The sequence below is a fragment of the Poecilia reticulata genome, chromosome 19, assembly GCF_904066995.2.
Source record: "Poecilia reticulata chromosome 19, P_reticulata-male-v2, whole genome shotgun sequence".
Classification (NCBI taxonomy): domain Eukaryota; kingdom Metazoa; phylum Chordata; class Actinopteri; order Cyprinodontiformes; family Poeciliidae; genus Poecilia; species Poecilia reticulata.
The window spans coordinates 6,243,763-6,258,109 of NC_088848.1; the positions used below are offsets into that span (position 1 = coordinate 6,243,763).

Consider the following 14,347-nt stretch of genomic DNA (forward strand, 5'->3'; position numbering starts at 1 on the left):
ACATAAATAGTTATGGTGGGCCAGATTTGGCCCCCACACCTTAAGTTTGACACACATAGTTTAAGGTGAATGTTTAATGACTTCATCCAGCAGTTAATATATAACTCCCAGGTATCTAGCATTCAGTATATGGCTGTCATGTAGTGGTAATGGTGTGAAACAGACTCACTAATTTAATTCGGTTGATTTCAGATTTAAACCACAAAAAAGAACAAACCAGACAAGACAAAGTTTATGTTTTTTGAAGCTTTATAGCCACAGCATGCACCACAAATTAAGTGTACTCTCTTGCGGAATATAAGCAAATTTACTCTGGAGACCATCATGCAGCTTGTAACTTATTTCAGTGTAAATCAAACCATTTGGGGAAACTATCCGCACAAAAACACAAATGTAAAAAAAAAAGTGCTGTAAGGTCTGATTACACAGCCAGACCCTTTACCTGAATCCCTTCTTTTTCAAATACGCTCTAAAAAACCCCACAAAAATGGCAGGAAAAAAGAAAAGTTCACAAAAATCCAACACTAAATAATATGGCGCCCCCTGGTGGACATGTTTCTTTTTACTGGTTGTTTCAATGGCAACATTGAAAACTGAAAGTTTCTGCTGCAATATAAGGTTTTTCCATGTATGTTAATATCTGACCCTTGAAATGAGTCAAGAACAGTAGAAACTATTGATAACCCCAAAAATGTGAAAATTTCACGTTTTTCTAGCAATAAGGCATCAGTCTGAAGCCCTTTTTATGCTGTGAATCTCTAAAGACAAACAGATTTGATTAAAACAATTTGAAGAAAAGAAAATAGATTTTTGCATTTTTAATGTAATGAATTTTGGCCCTCTGATGGTTTGCAGACGGTTTTGGACACGCCTGAACTAATAGATCAATTTCTAATCATTTCAGAATGCATAAACACTTTTTCATTGAGGAACTTTAAAGGTATTTGCGGTTTTAAATTGACAGTTGTTATCACAGTGACTGTGTACAAAAGAAAAATTGCTAATTCGTTGCAAGGGAATAAAAAAAACCTTACTTTGTCCAATAGGGGGCGCCGTAAAATAAACTCTTTAGTTCCAAAGAGGCATAAGAAAAAATGTTCTCAAGGTTGTCCCTCCAGAGTCGTTTCCTCAAACAGGCTGAGGAGGTTCTTTGGTTCAAAGTTGGGGCGCGCCGCCGCCGTCGCCGCCGCCTCGTCCGCCCGGACCCGGCCACGGCGCTGGCGCTCGGAGGACGCGGTGCCTGGGTGGCGCTCTGCGTGTATTGGGCTGACGTTGGGGGTGAGTTTGTGGCAGGAGTCGTCCAGGTGGGAGCTGGTTGGAGTCAGAGGCAGGTTACAGGATGACCAGCCGCCCAGAACCGACTGGGTGGAGTGGACCGGGCCGGGGACCGGAGAACCCGGCAGAGGAGTGGATGTGCTTTCCACCGAGAGTCGGGATTTAATTCTGAGGGGAAAATGAAGAAAAAAAAAAAGAAGAGTTGGATAGATAATTTATATTAGTAAAAAAAAAAACTACAGTAAATATCTGCATGAATGTTGTTAACTTTAATAAAAGATGTAAAGATTATTCAACAGACAACTTCAGTGATTTCTGCATATACTGTACAGACATATGAATATGTTCTAGTTTTAGTACAAAAATAATATACGTATCATTCTGGTAATTTTACAACTTTATTCTTTTATTATTACGACTTTTTTCTTGTATCATTTTAACTTCATGTTGGCAAAGCTCCGATTTTATTTTCATTTTATTGCGACTTTATTCTTGCATCGCTAAGGCTGTTCTCATACCATTCCAACTTTTTCCCGTATGATTATTAGATTATTTTGGTATCTTTACTACTTTATTCTGAACCTGTTTATGATCCTGAACCTGTTCGTAATCCTGTACCTGTTTGAAAAGGTGGGGGAAAGTTCTGGGTCTGAGAGATGCAGAAAGACGCCGTCGTCCTCTGGGCTTCCTGGGTCGTTGTGCAGGGAACTGAGGGACAGCGTCACGTCTCTGTCCCAGCTGTCCTTCAGCGGCGTACACGGCTCCGGCTTCGACCAGCAAGGCAGAAACGGCAAGCGAACCGAGGGGAAGAGCTTGCAACCGAAGCACACCACAAACTGAAGAGAAATCAAACATTAAAAATCTTTGCGGTGATTAAATGTACTTATGATGCAGAATGCAGACTGGAACCAGTACTTGGCAGAAGGACACCAGTGTCAGCATGGTCTCAGCCACCATCAGGTAAATCCGCCTTTTCCATCTGCGTTTCCTGACGCATGGCAGAGCGAGAAGCTGAGAGACAGTTGGTCTTTCGTTTGGTTCTGGGGCCAGCATCATCCTGAGGACGGACTGAAGCTCAACAGACAGGCCTGGAAACACGGGCAGAAAGAAAAGCTCCTTGTTTCATCCGGACAGATTCATCACTGGCAGACGGAGGGCGGATGTTACCGTTGGTGAACTCTGAGGGAAGGTGGCCCTGTCGGAGCTGCTGCCATCCTTCGCCACCATTTGGAACTTCAAGGTTACAGGCGAGCTCCAGAATGGAAACACCCAAACTAAGCATAAAAAAAGAGTTTTTATTAAACTTAAACTGTCAGTGTTTAAGGCATTGTGAACAAGTTGGGATAGCTTTATCATCTATACAAAACATGTGTAAGTAAGTAATGAGAACTTAGTCCGATCAGTTCTGCCTACTTTGAGCTCCTTTAGAATTCGGGCTCTGTCACTTTAAATCCTGATAAGCTGCTGTTGGCCACGCCCCCCAGTTCATTTTTTGCACTCAGATATGAAAATGGCGGCAAATATTAGAGCAATTGTAGATAGAAAAAAAAGGGGAGTACATTTTTGCAGAAAAATCTCAATTTTCTATAAAACAAAAACATTTTAGAGTTTTAAAAGTCAAAAATTTACTGGAAAAACCTGAAATTTTGAAATTAATCTTAGAATTTTTCTAGGAAAAAAAATTACATTTCAGAGTTTGAAAAGTTCCAAATTTGCTAGGAAAAAAAAATCTTAAATTTTCTAGATATTTTTTTAAAATCCGAGTTTCAAAAGTCAAGTTTTTCTGAATTTCAGATTTTTTTTCTAGCAACTTTTTGACTTTACAAACTCAGAAATCCCCAAGTATTTTCTAGAAAGATTCTGAGATCAATCTTACAATTTCTGAGTGTTATGGCGGAAATTTACTCGTCTTTTTTTCCTACAATGGCCCTAATACGACGTCGTAACAAACAGATGCACAACTATATAACTCTATTTAGCTATACATCTTTGAAGAGCATTAGTAGATCCTCCTGCACAACTAACGAGAATGCAGCAAGTGATAACTGGTTGGTAAGTCAACAACTATAATGAAGTGTGATTTCTATCACTAAGCTGCACAGGGTCAGTTTATTTTCAAATTTATTGGCATTTATTGAGGCTTTCATCGAACAATGGAGAAAATATTAAAAGTATATATCCTGACAATAAGGACAGTTTTGAGGGGCTTTACCGTCATTACTTGGAATTTATCATGACAACAAGAAATCAAAACTTAGAAATGCATCACAATAGATGATATACGATAATCGTTTTGTTTTTAAACAATTGAGTTATGTTTTAGAACCACATGGAAGCATAAAAAATGGCAAAATATGAGTTTTGCATAATAGGTCCCCTTTAATATTCTCCATTTCTGCCCTGCCGTACCTAAAAACATCCGCTGCAGGTCCGTACTCGCCGCGCAGCAGCTCCGGCGCCATGTATCGTGGGTCTCCCTCCTGGACGTCCTCCTTCGTCTTCCTGTTTTTGGACTCACCGCCGGTCTGGTTGACCTGAAACAGAAGCCCGAAGTCTCCCAGCTTCAGCCGCCCAGAATCCGTGATCAGGACGTTGGCGGGTTTGAGGTCCAAATGCACGAAACCATGAGAGTGCAGGTGCTGCAGGGCACAAAGGAGGTCGCACAGGTAGCCCCACGCCGCCGGCTCATCTGGATCAACCAGAAACAAAATGGCAATCAGTGGGTGCAGAAGCGATTGGGTTTCTGAATGAAGATGTTCTAAGGCTGACCTGGGCCGGGAGGCTTGTTCTCGGCGTGCAGCAGCAGGCTGGTGCTGCACAGTTCTGTCTGAATGTACAGACGGCCGCTCTCTTCCCACGCCGCCACAAAATCCAGAACGTGAGGGTGAGGACAAATTCGCTCGTGGTTCCTGGCTTCCTTGACGCTTCGCTGCCTCTCGCCGTTTCCCCTGAAGCGCTGGGCGGAGCGCTTCACGGCGTACAATCGCCCGTCCTTGTTGTTTTGCACCTGCAAAAATAAAGAAAATGCTTAAAGGGGAAGTATTATGCGTTTTCCAATCATTTTATAGCACAATGTTACCTTCTGTCATTATAAAAATGCTGCAAATTTCAAATATGACTCAGAAATTTTAACGTCTTGAAATTGGGCCTCTGTCTTTTTAAGAAGCTCCTGCTCTTTCTGAAACTCCACCTTCAGGTTTTATTGTTGAGGATTTATACTCCAGTTAATTAATCTATAAGTAACTTAGGTGAGAATTATTTAGTTAATCAGATTAATCACGATTAATCGTTTCAGTCCTAATTTTGGATTGTCAGATTAATAATTGAATAATAAAGATGTTTAATTATTTCACTAAATTTGAACTAAGTGAAGCTAAAATGGAAATCTGGGTAGAAAATATTTTCTCTTAAATACAAAATGTAAATATTTTTGTACAGTTCTGGCTTAATTACTACTTATGTCACAGGTGTCAAACTCCAGTCCTCAAGGGCCGCTGTCCTGCAGTGTTTAGATGTGCCACAGGTACAAAACACAGGAATGAAATGGCTTAATTACCTCCTTCTTTTGTAAATCAGTTCTCCAGAGCCTTGCTAATGACCTAATTATTCTATTCAGGTGTGGTGCAGCAGAGGCACATCTAAAAGTTGCAGGACACCGGCCCTCGAGGACTGGAGTTTGACACCCCTGACTTATGTTGTTCTATCAACCGATGACCCTTTTTTGGAATTCGTTTACTAACAATTAATCAATTACTAACTTAGTTTATTATTTCGTTAATCACAATTGATCGTTTCAGCCTTAATGTTTACCAATCCTAACATTGCTCACCTTGTAGACCTCTCCAAAGGATCCTCTCCCAAGAAGACCCAGATTAGTGAAGCACTGACCAAAGTAGGACGTTTGCTTACTGGGATCATACACGGAGCTGGGCGGTGGAGATTTACTGAGCGAATCGGAGAGCGGCGTCCACGGCGACTGATGCTGAGGGAACATCCTGCTCAGCGGCGGGCATCCTTTGGAGGGCGGTAGAGGAGGGAGGCAGTAGGAGCCTCGAGGAGGGGAGGAGCAGGAGGCGCTGGACATGGACGCCGAGGGGAACGGGAATTTGCGCTTCTTGAGGGAGAAGGACTGCTCTGCGTGGGAGAGGTGCGCCGGGATGGGGAGGGGAACCCTGGACGTCGTAGTTTCCACGGCAACCGACATGGCGGGAGGATTTCTTCAGCTCTGTTCAATCAAGATGGCGGGCTGGAAAACAGAGGAACCAAATGTTGTACTCAAGCAAAAGTAGCACTACTTCGATATATTTTTACTCAAGTAAAAGTAAAAAGTATTCATCCAAGAAATTACTTGAGTAAAAAAGTATTTGGTGAAAAGTTTACTGAAGTATTTTTAATATTTATAAATTACATAATCAGACGTAACAAAATATAAAGTGGAAATATTGACATTTTAGCATGAAAATGACAATTCATATAAGCACGAAAAAAATAACAAAATCAGGCAAAAATAACATTTTTCCAAATCAGTTTCTTTCAATAAAAAAAACTTATGAAACTTTAACAAAAACTGCTGGTGCGTGTCTGTGTCTGGTGAATTTTTGGTTAAAACATGTTTTTCATTCAGTGGGAAGAAAATCCAGAAATTTTACTCAAGAAAGAGTAGAAATACTTCAAAATAAAATTACTCAAGTAAAAGTAAAAAGTACAGCTCAGTAAAAATACCCTTAAAAGTAAATTTACTCAATCAAATGTAACTAATTTCTACCCAACTCTGCTGAAAGATATAAAAACAAAAACATTAAAAGGCTGGAAACAGATTTGAATCTGAGCCAATTAACTAAGAAGAAAAAGAGTCCAAACCCGTAAGAATTTATTAAAAAGAGTAAAAACTTTGACGTTTTAAGACATTTTGCTGCTTTTATTTGTCATTTTAGGCCATTTAGACTCATGATGCTGCAATGACCTCATTTGTTGATTATCAAGTCTAACCTGCCTGAAGAGCAGCGACCAGATCAGCAGCTATCAAGTTTAACAGCCCAAAGGTTAATAGCTGTTTACGAAGGGTTGACCAAAGTGTGGCTCGGGGGCCATTTTGGCCCCTGGACTGATTGTGTGTGGCCCGTGACTTTAATTCAAGAATAATGTGTTTGTAGATGGAACAAATGTGCAGTAAGTTAAATGATGTTATACTTCTAAAGCCTACACTACATAACATAAAATGTATTACTATTCACTAAATACAGCTGAAGTTTTCAAACAAAAAGCAAATTAAATCCTTTTTTTATTGCTCAGAATTGACTAAATTTCATTTTAAAAATTTCCCATAGAAATTTTGCTAAATTTATTTTATTAAGCAAACCTCCAAATTTATTTTAAAGTTTTGAATCTGTAATAATTTACACATTCCTTCCCAACAAAAATACATATTAATTTCAAAATTCAAACAGCAATAATTCAATATTTGAGAGATCTTTAAAATCATCCAAATATTAATTTGATTATTTTTTTATATTAGTTACAAAAAGGCAACAAAACAAAGAAATGTGGTTTTATAAGTTCATTAGAGCCTTTTTTCTCTGATTAACTTAAAATAAGAACAAAAGCATAAAAATAAAAAAAAATCACAAAATCTCTAAATGTTTCAATGTGTCTTGTTTTGTTGAGTAAAACTCTTAAATTATTATGTTATAGAGAGAACTGGCCTTGTAATCAGATGTCATCAACTTGAGATATCAAACTTATCTTATTATTATTTTACTTTTTGCTAAATTTGTTGCTCAAAATTGCAATTAGAAGGTCAGACATCAAAGAAAACCAGAAAAACGAAGCAACGCATCTCTAGATCTGGAATGTTTACTTTAATACATTAAACTAAAAATTAAGCAACTTCTTGTGAGTAATTTATGTTCTGATGTTGGATATTTACTTTGCTCTTATGTGGTAAATGCACCAGTAAGACAAGACCCACAAACCCAACTACAGTTGGTGTTTAATCTATTTCTTTGCCCCATTAGCCAATATTTTTGCTTGTTTTCAGACTTTATTCTATTATCTGAGTAGATAATTTAAGGAGTCTTATCTTGGGCTTATTTGTTTTAATAAATTAATGAATTTTAAAACTGAACATAAAAATACTATAATTGTACTTTCATTGTGTTCTCACTGACGACTTCAAAAACACCTTTTTCTTCTAAGTTAGAACCAGGGCGACGTTTTAACTTAAACCTGTATTAAATAAAAAGCTGTGGTTTTGCTGTTCCATTGCGATGAGCAAACAGCAAAACCTGTTTAAGACAGGAGAATAAGAGGCATGAAGTGGTCAAAAATTTAAGAAGATAAATTAGTCTCATTACAAACCCAATGTGATCTAAAAAACGAGTCAAACAAATCCAAAAATGAGGCTAAAACTGAGCTAAATCAACAAGTTTCAAATATACAAACACTATAAAACTGTAGCAATTACAATAAACTCACTGACTTCACTGAAAGTTAATAATATTCTCGATTAAAACTTGCTCAATTGTCATAAACGTGGACAACTGTCAAATCTGTAAAACATGTAGCTTACAATAACAACGCAGGCGGAGCAGCTTGCAGACTTAACGTCGCTAGCTAACTACCGTCCCGTCAAACCCCCTTTCCACCCTCTGACACCTCTGGGTTTAGTAAACAACATTAAATTAGTCACATGACACCAACCATAATCCCGTTTTCCTGATGGCTTCCAGTAGAAAATTATTTGTTTGCTGGTATCTCCTTCCAGAGCTGAGCGTACAGTCCTCTTTCAGCTCATAATCACCTGCTCGCGCCAAATTCTGAACAGTTTACGCAGCGTTGCGTAGTGCCACGTAACTGTACGTATGTTGCGCAATATCCGCAAGCGTCAAGCGTTGGTGCAGTACAGTCGGGGCTGGCGTAACTGGCTAGCTAGCTGATCCCTTGAAATGGTAACTTTGTTTAACGGTTATTTTACGTGATTAGTCCCAAACTACCTTAACGGAATTAACACCAATTATCTTACATGAAAGTGTTAATGTTATAGAATGCTATATTAGCTTTGGCTTTGTTAGCCTGTTCAAGCTAAATTGGCTGTGTTAGCTTGGTTATCTTGTCGCTAATGTGTGTAATGCTAACAAGTTAGCTACAACATTAGGCTAACTACGGGCAGCTGAAAACAATTCTAGTTTATCTGTCAAGTTTCCAACGTTGCTTTTTACAACCTGGCTTTATTTTAATGCCATACTCAAACTGGATACGTGCTAGCTTACAGCTAAGTGTGCGTTGAAAGAGCTAGGTATTATTCTTTGTCAATCAATGTTTTGTCCGCAGCCTTAACTGAATCCTTATAGCGATTTTTTTTGGGAAGACTTCTGTGTTGATTTCTTTGTACTATGAGTTCATAACAAAACTAAATGTTAAACTGAAAACACCAGAAGTGAAAATCGAAAATAAAATGCTATGCTATCCTATGATACAGAAACTATAGTTGGAATGTAATCTGAGTAATTTAGAATTGCTTGTTTTAGCGAAGGCACAGCTGTCATCTACCGTTTGCTTTATTTTTGAGTCTGATTTTACATTGTTTTTGATTACTGAGATGATAACCGCTTTAAATTTGCATCTAATACAAAAGAATGTTCCAATATTTGACCTATTGATCAGTGATCTACTGGTCAATCACTCAAAAATCAGTTTTATTCCCTTCCCTATTTATGAATTGGGTCTAAAATAAGAAGTCTGTACATCAAGTAATGATTGTATTTGAGTTTATTAAACATCAGATTAAGTTAAGGGATTTATCTTTTGTAAACATCAGGTCATTTATCGGATATAATGTTCATACAATGTTGAGAAAAGTATAAAATCAAGATTTTTTTCACTTTTTAATGGCGATAACAATATTGATTAGTATTAATCATCATTTTCCAGACACTTTTCTTTCTTAAACATGAGTTTTACCAACTCAGAAGGGGACATTAAAGTAAGTGAGAGCTCCTTTTTCTGACTAAATGTGTTCAGCATATGGAAAGTGTGAACACAAGTTTCTTATAAAACGGTTTTAGCTACAAAGCTAAGAGTTTTTTAAGTTCTTTTAATGCATTTAAAAAAGAAAATGTAAATTTCCATCACCCTCAACAAACTAAACATGTTTAAACCAAAGTCTGAATCAAACTGATAATGCCACGTTTTTGGCATTATCTACGTGACAAAGACCAACAACAAACTGTAACGAACAACAACATATGATTGTGCTGATTATCTTCAAGGACGTGTTCCTAATGATCCGGCGTCACAAGACGACAATCTTCACAGACGCCAAGGAATGCACCACCGTGTATGAGCTGAAGCGGATTGTTGAAGGAATACTTAAAAGACCTCCTGAGGACCAGCGGCTCTACAAAGTGAGTTTAAACCTCAGGAGCACACAGTTCTGAAATCATGTTTATTGGAGCGGTTTCCTGCGAGGCTTCCTGTTTGTAATGGATTTCGTTTTCTTTCTGCAGGATGATCAGTTGTTAGAGGACAGCAAAACTCTGGGAGACTGTGGATTCACCAACCAGACTGCCAGACCTCAAGCACCAGCTACAGTTGGTCTGGCCTTCCGTGTAAATGGTAAATATTGTTTTATCGATGCGTTTGCCTCTAAAGCTCAGGAATATGTTTCTCTACTCTAGTTAGTATTTTTAAGGCTTTGTTTTTTCTGAGCTAGCAACTCTAAAGTCTCATCTTGTGCTCTCTTGGTTTACTGAATCACAAATATTTTGGATAGAATAACAAGAAGTGGAATCCAAACATACTTATTTGCTACTTAATGTGCAAATAAATATGCACATTAACAAAAAATACACGTGTATTTTTTGTATAGAAACCATCTAAAAGATTTTAAAACATCATTTTGTCCAATTTCCTCAGATAAGTTAGCAAAATAAATGGATCTCTTGAAAGTGTAAAACTAGAGCAAAATATGATTTAAGAAAAAAACGGTAACACTTTATTTGAAGGGGTGTGCATAAGACTGACATAACACCTTTCATGAACATGAAGGAGTCTTTATGAATGTTTGACTGTTGTCCTGAAGTGTCATTCGGTAAATAATGACACTTTTAATGTAAAGTTGCTCTAAAAGTTGCATTAAAAGTCTATTAAAAGTGCCAACTTTGCATGATTTTGTAAATAATGACAATTTAATACAAAGTTGGCTTTTTTAATAGACTTTTAATGCAACTTTTAGAGCAACTTTGCATTAAAAGTGTCATTATTTACTGAATAACACTTCAGGACAACTGTCATAAACATTCATAAAGACTCCTTTATGTTCATGACAGGTGTTATGTCATGTTTATGACAGTGTCATGTCAGTCTTATGCACACCCCTTCAAATAAAGTGTTACCAAAAACATAAAAATATAACCTAGTAATAAAAAAACAAGCATTTAGAAAGTAAGTTGAATTTATTGCCTGTAAGCAGTAGATCAGATTTTTCAAAGAAAAAAGTTTTTTACTTAAATATTAAAGTCAAAAGCATAAAAAGCTCCTCTGCCTTCTCTCACCGCTAACTAGAAACAACCAATCAGAGCCATGAGGCGGGTCTTAGCACTGTCAATCATCTCTGTGCGACTCTCAGCAGAGTGCGTCATGAATGCTAAGGCTAGTTAGCATGGCCACAGATGACGGTTGCTAAATGATTTTCCTGTAACGGTAAGTTGTTTCTCCACCATTAGCACATTTGCAGCACGTACATGAGGTTGATTGACAGTTTGAAGCCTCTCCTCCTGGCTCTGATTGGTTGTTTTTAGACGGCAGTAGAAGCTCAGGGATGAGGTGGTGGAGGAGATCGATCTTTTCAGATGATCCGTCTCATGACAAACATGGTGACAGTTATAACAGATACGTAAAAACATTCTTTATAAAAGTTGCTTCAGCCTTAAGGCCCTGAAGGGTTTTCAGGCTGGTGGATGAATACTCCGGTTTTCCAGAGCTCTTTATTCACTCCCTCTGCAGTTCAAAGGTGTTTACATCCAATCAGTCAGCTTGTCATTAAAGCTGCGATGTGTAACTTCTACAAAAAATGTTTTCTGCATGTTTGTGAAAACTGTTACCATGTTGACAGTTTAATATGAGACAAATAATCTGAAGAAATGCGCCGCTTCTGACCAAGAACAACCAATCAGAGCCAGGAGGCGGGGCTTAGCGCTGTCAATCCATCTCATGAATGTGTTAATGGTGGAGAAACAACTTACAGTTGCAGGAAAATCGACATCTGTGGCTATGCTAAGTAGCCTGAGCATTCACAGCAGGCTCTGCTAGGTGGTACACACAGGCGTGATTGACAGCGCTAAGACCCGCCTCCTGGCTCTGATTGGTTGCTTCTAATTAGCACTGGAAGAATGCACACATTTTTTTTATTTTTCTGATTATTTGTATCTCAAATTCTTGTCATGACATGGTGACAGCTTCAACAAATATATAAAAACATACTTTGGTAAGTTAAAACTGTAGCTTTACAGAGAAAAAACTCCCAGAGCTCTTTATTCTCTCCCTCTGCAGTTGAAAGGTGTCAACATCCAGTCAGTCACCTTGTTGTTAAGCAGCCCAGCTAATTCCTCTTGTTGTGAGACCGATGTGTTTCCCTTCCGCTCTCTGACATGATTTAATCTCCGCTGTCACTGCGAGGCTCATGTTTCTCTGCTTCCCCTGCAGATGAGATGTTTGAGCAGCTGCACATCGAGGCCTTCTCCAGCCCCCCCGAACTCCCCGACGTGATGAAGCCTCAGGACTCCGGTAGCACTGCCAACGAGCAAGCGGTGCAGTGATGGCGGCGCCGGCAAGGACGGGAGCGGCTGTGTGTGGATTAACTGGAGTGAAGAAGTAATTTAATTTAATGAATGCGGACATTATAGGGGTAACCGAGCCTGCCCACGTTACCTTCACGCCATCACATCAGCGTCCCGCCTCCGCCCCCTCTACTCCTCCTCACTTTCGTCAAATTACTTCACAACGTCTTTCTTTTTATCTCCAGTTTCCACGCCTTGTGCAGCCCTGCTCCTTGAATTCATCCGAAAGCACCAACCGTCACGAAATTTGGAGTGAGAATGTTGTTGGTTTGGAAAGTGTGAGTGTATGTAAGCGTGCGTCTTTGAGTTGACTATAATTATTATCACTAGCATTTTTGGGAAGGCGTAGTTGTGTGTCGCAGTGCGCTAGACGTAAAAACCGCTCGGGTAAGAATCCAGTATTTGACTCTGCATGAACAACTTCGAAGCTAAGGTTGCAGACCGGCCGCTGAGACGTTTACTTGGTCGGATACTCACTGCTATTTACTCCGCATCACCAATTTGACACATCTAGAAACGACGGTTTGTTTAATCCAGTATGTGTGAGTCGTCAGTCAGTTGTGTTTCATGCACTGAGACCAAAGGCGATGATGCGTTTGGTCAAAGCACATTTGGTCTGTGACATACGGCAAACACCGAATGAGAACTTTGTTCTGTAATTTTTATTTTTTATATATGCTTTCATCATGTCACCAACGTTATTATGGTATCTCCTAACCCCACAAACACAAACAAAGCTTGTAACTGTAAGCTCGCTTAATTAAAAAGTTTTTCCTGTTTTGTTTTTTTCATTCCTCTGCCTATCAGATTTTTATTTACGTCACATGATGGTTGGGTTGTTTACAGGAAGACAGTCGTTTGTGGGGAAAAAAAGGTATTTGTTTTTTCCTGGCAAAACATTCGTCAAGTCAGTGGAACAAAAGGAAATAAGTGGATGCTCAAAAAAAGTGGTTATATTTGAAACCACTTTTTGTTTCAAATATAATCACTTTATTCTTTTTTGACAGAAATCAATCTTTGTTTCATTAAATGTCATGCGTATAGTTTATTATGTATGACATAGCATTATGGCTAAACTAAGCGGGGAAAAATAAATTATGGGTATCATAAAATTACGAGAATAAAGTCAAAATTGTACCAGAGTAGTCTAAATACTTTAAATAATAGTCATAGTGTTATGAGAAGTCCTGTTACTAGAAAGTTGTGCAAGAATAAAGTCTGCATTTTATTTTTAAAATGGTTGTGGCACCAAAGTGTAATGCACCTGTAAAGCAGATACAGGCCATACAGAAAGTATTCACAGCTCTTCACGTTTTCCACATTTTGCTGTGCTACAACCTGTTAAATTCATACTTTCCTCATAATACCCAATTATGACAATATGGAAAGAACACAAAGCCAAGAAATCACATTTATGTAACCATTCGCAGTTATGAAGCTCAAAATTGAGATGTTTCTACAACACAAATGGAGTCCACCTGTTGTAAATTCGTTTGATTTGGACTTGAATTAAAAGTTAGCACTGATGCCTTGCAGCAAGAAGGCATACAAATGTGATACAAAACATGTTTATTACTTTCTTTGCACAAAATCATTTTAAATGAGATTTCAGTCTGGTCAGTTCTGCCAATTTTGAGCCGTTTTAGGGCCTCTGTCGCTTTAAATCCAAATAAGCTGCTGGCCACGCCCCCCCTAATGTTACACTCGCACGTGAAAAATGACTTTAAAACAGATGCGCAATTATACAACTGATCACCTCTGAAAAGCAGAAGCAACACGGATGCAGCAAGTGGACTCTGGATGGTAAGTAAACAACAAAAACACTCGTGTTTTCCAGCAGCACGCTGTACGGAACACGGCAGTAAAACCAAACGTGGCGCTACTCAGCTTGGGTTGCTAGGTAACGGGCTGGGCTTCTCTGGGGTTGCTAAGCAACGACCCAGGGCCAAATTTGTGACGTTACATTCCGAGTGTTTTTGAAATTGATCATTTTCAAGTCAAGTTATTGTCAAAAAAAAAATGTTTTTATGAAATAAGTCAGCAAATAAAATTAAAAGTTCAAGTCTTGGTGTGGTTCTGTTTCACAACGCCTGTTGATGTGGATCTACATGGAATATGTATTTTCTGCTCTCATATTTGCCCTAAGAACTGAGAGCTACTGCAGTGGTTAAAGAAATTTTTCCTTTATTATTTTTTGTCCAATAAAACTTCAAAATGTACTTCAGTACAGAAAAATT

The 14,347-nt window shown here is 38.5% G+C and overlaps 2 protein-coding genes across 2 annotated transcripts; one reads left to right on the forward strand and one right to left on the reverse strand.

The window, feature by feature from the left end:
• Positions 1 to 231: 231 nt before the first annotated feature.
• Positions 232 to 8,114, reverse strand: pkmyt1 (protein kinase, membrane associated tyrosine/threonine 1). Its single transcript, XM_081600560.1, has 8 exons — positions 7,975 to 8,114; positions 5,105 to 5,521; positions 4,045 to 4,282; positions 3,685 to 3,964; positions 2,443 to 2,549; positions 2,191 to 2,363; positions 1,894 to 2,111; positions 232 to 1,443 (listed from the first exon to the last, which is right to left on the reverse strand). Exons 2-8 carry the CDS (start codon positions 5,477 to 5,479, stop codon positions 1,101 to 1,103), a joined length of 1,734 nt encoding a protein of 577 aa, XP_081456686.1. The 5' UTR covers positions 5,480 to 5,521; positions 7,975 to 8,114; the 3' UTR covers positions 232 to 1,100.
• LOC103481364 (elongin B) lies at positions 8,083 to 12,887 on the forward strand. Its single transcript, XM_008436769.3, has 4 exons — positions 8,083 to 8,222; positions 9,543 to 9,677; positions 9,780 to 9,888; positions 11,977 to 12,887. The coding sequence occupies exons 1-4, from the start codon at positions 8,220 to 8,222 to the stop codon at positions 12,087 to 12,089; spliced, it is 360 nt and encodes a 119-aa protein (XP_008434991.1). The 5' UTR covers positions 8,083 to 8,219; the 3' UTR covers positions 12,090 to 12,887.
• The last annotated feature ends 1,460 nt before the right edge of the window (positions 12,888 to 14,347 follow it).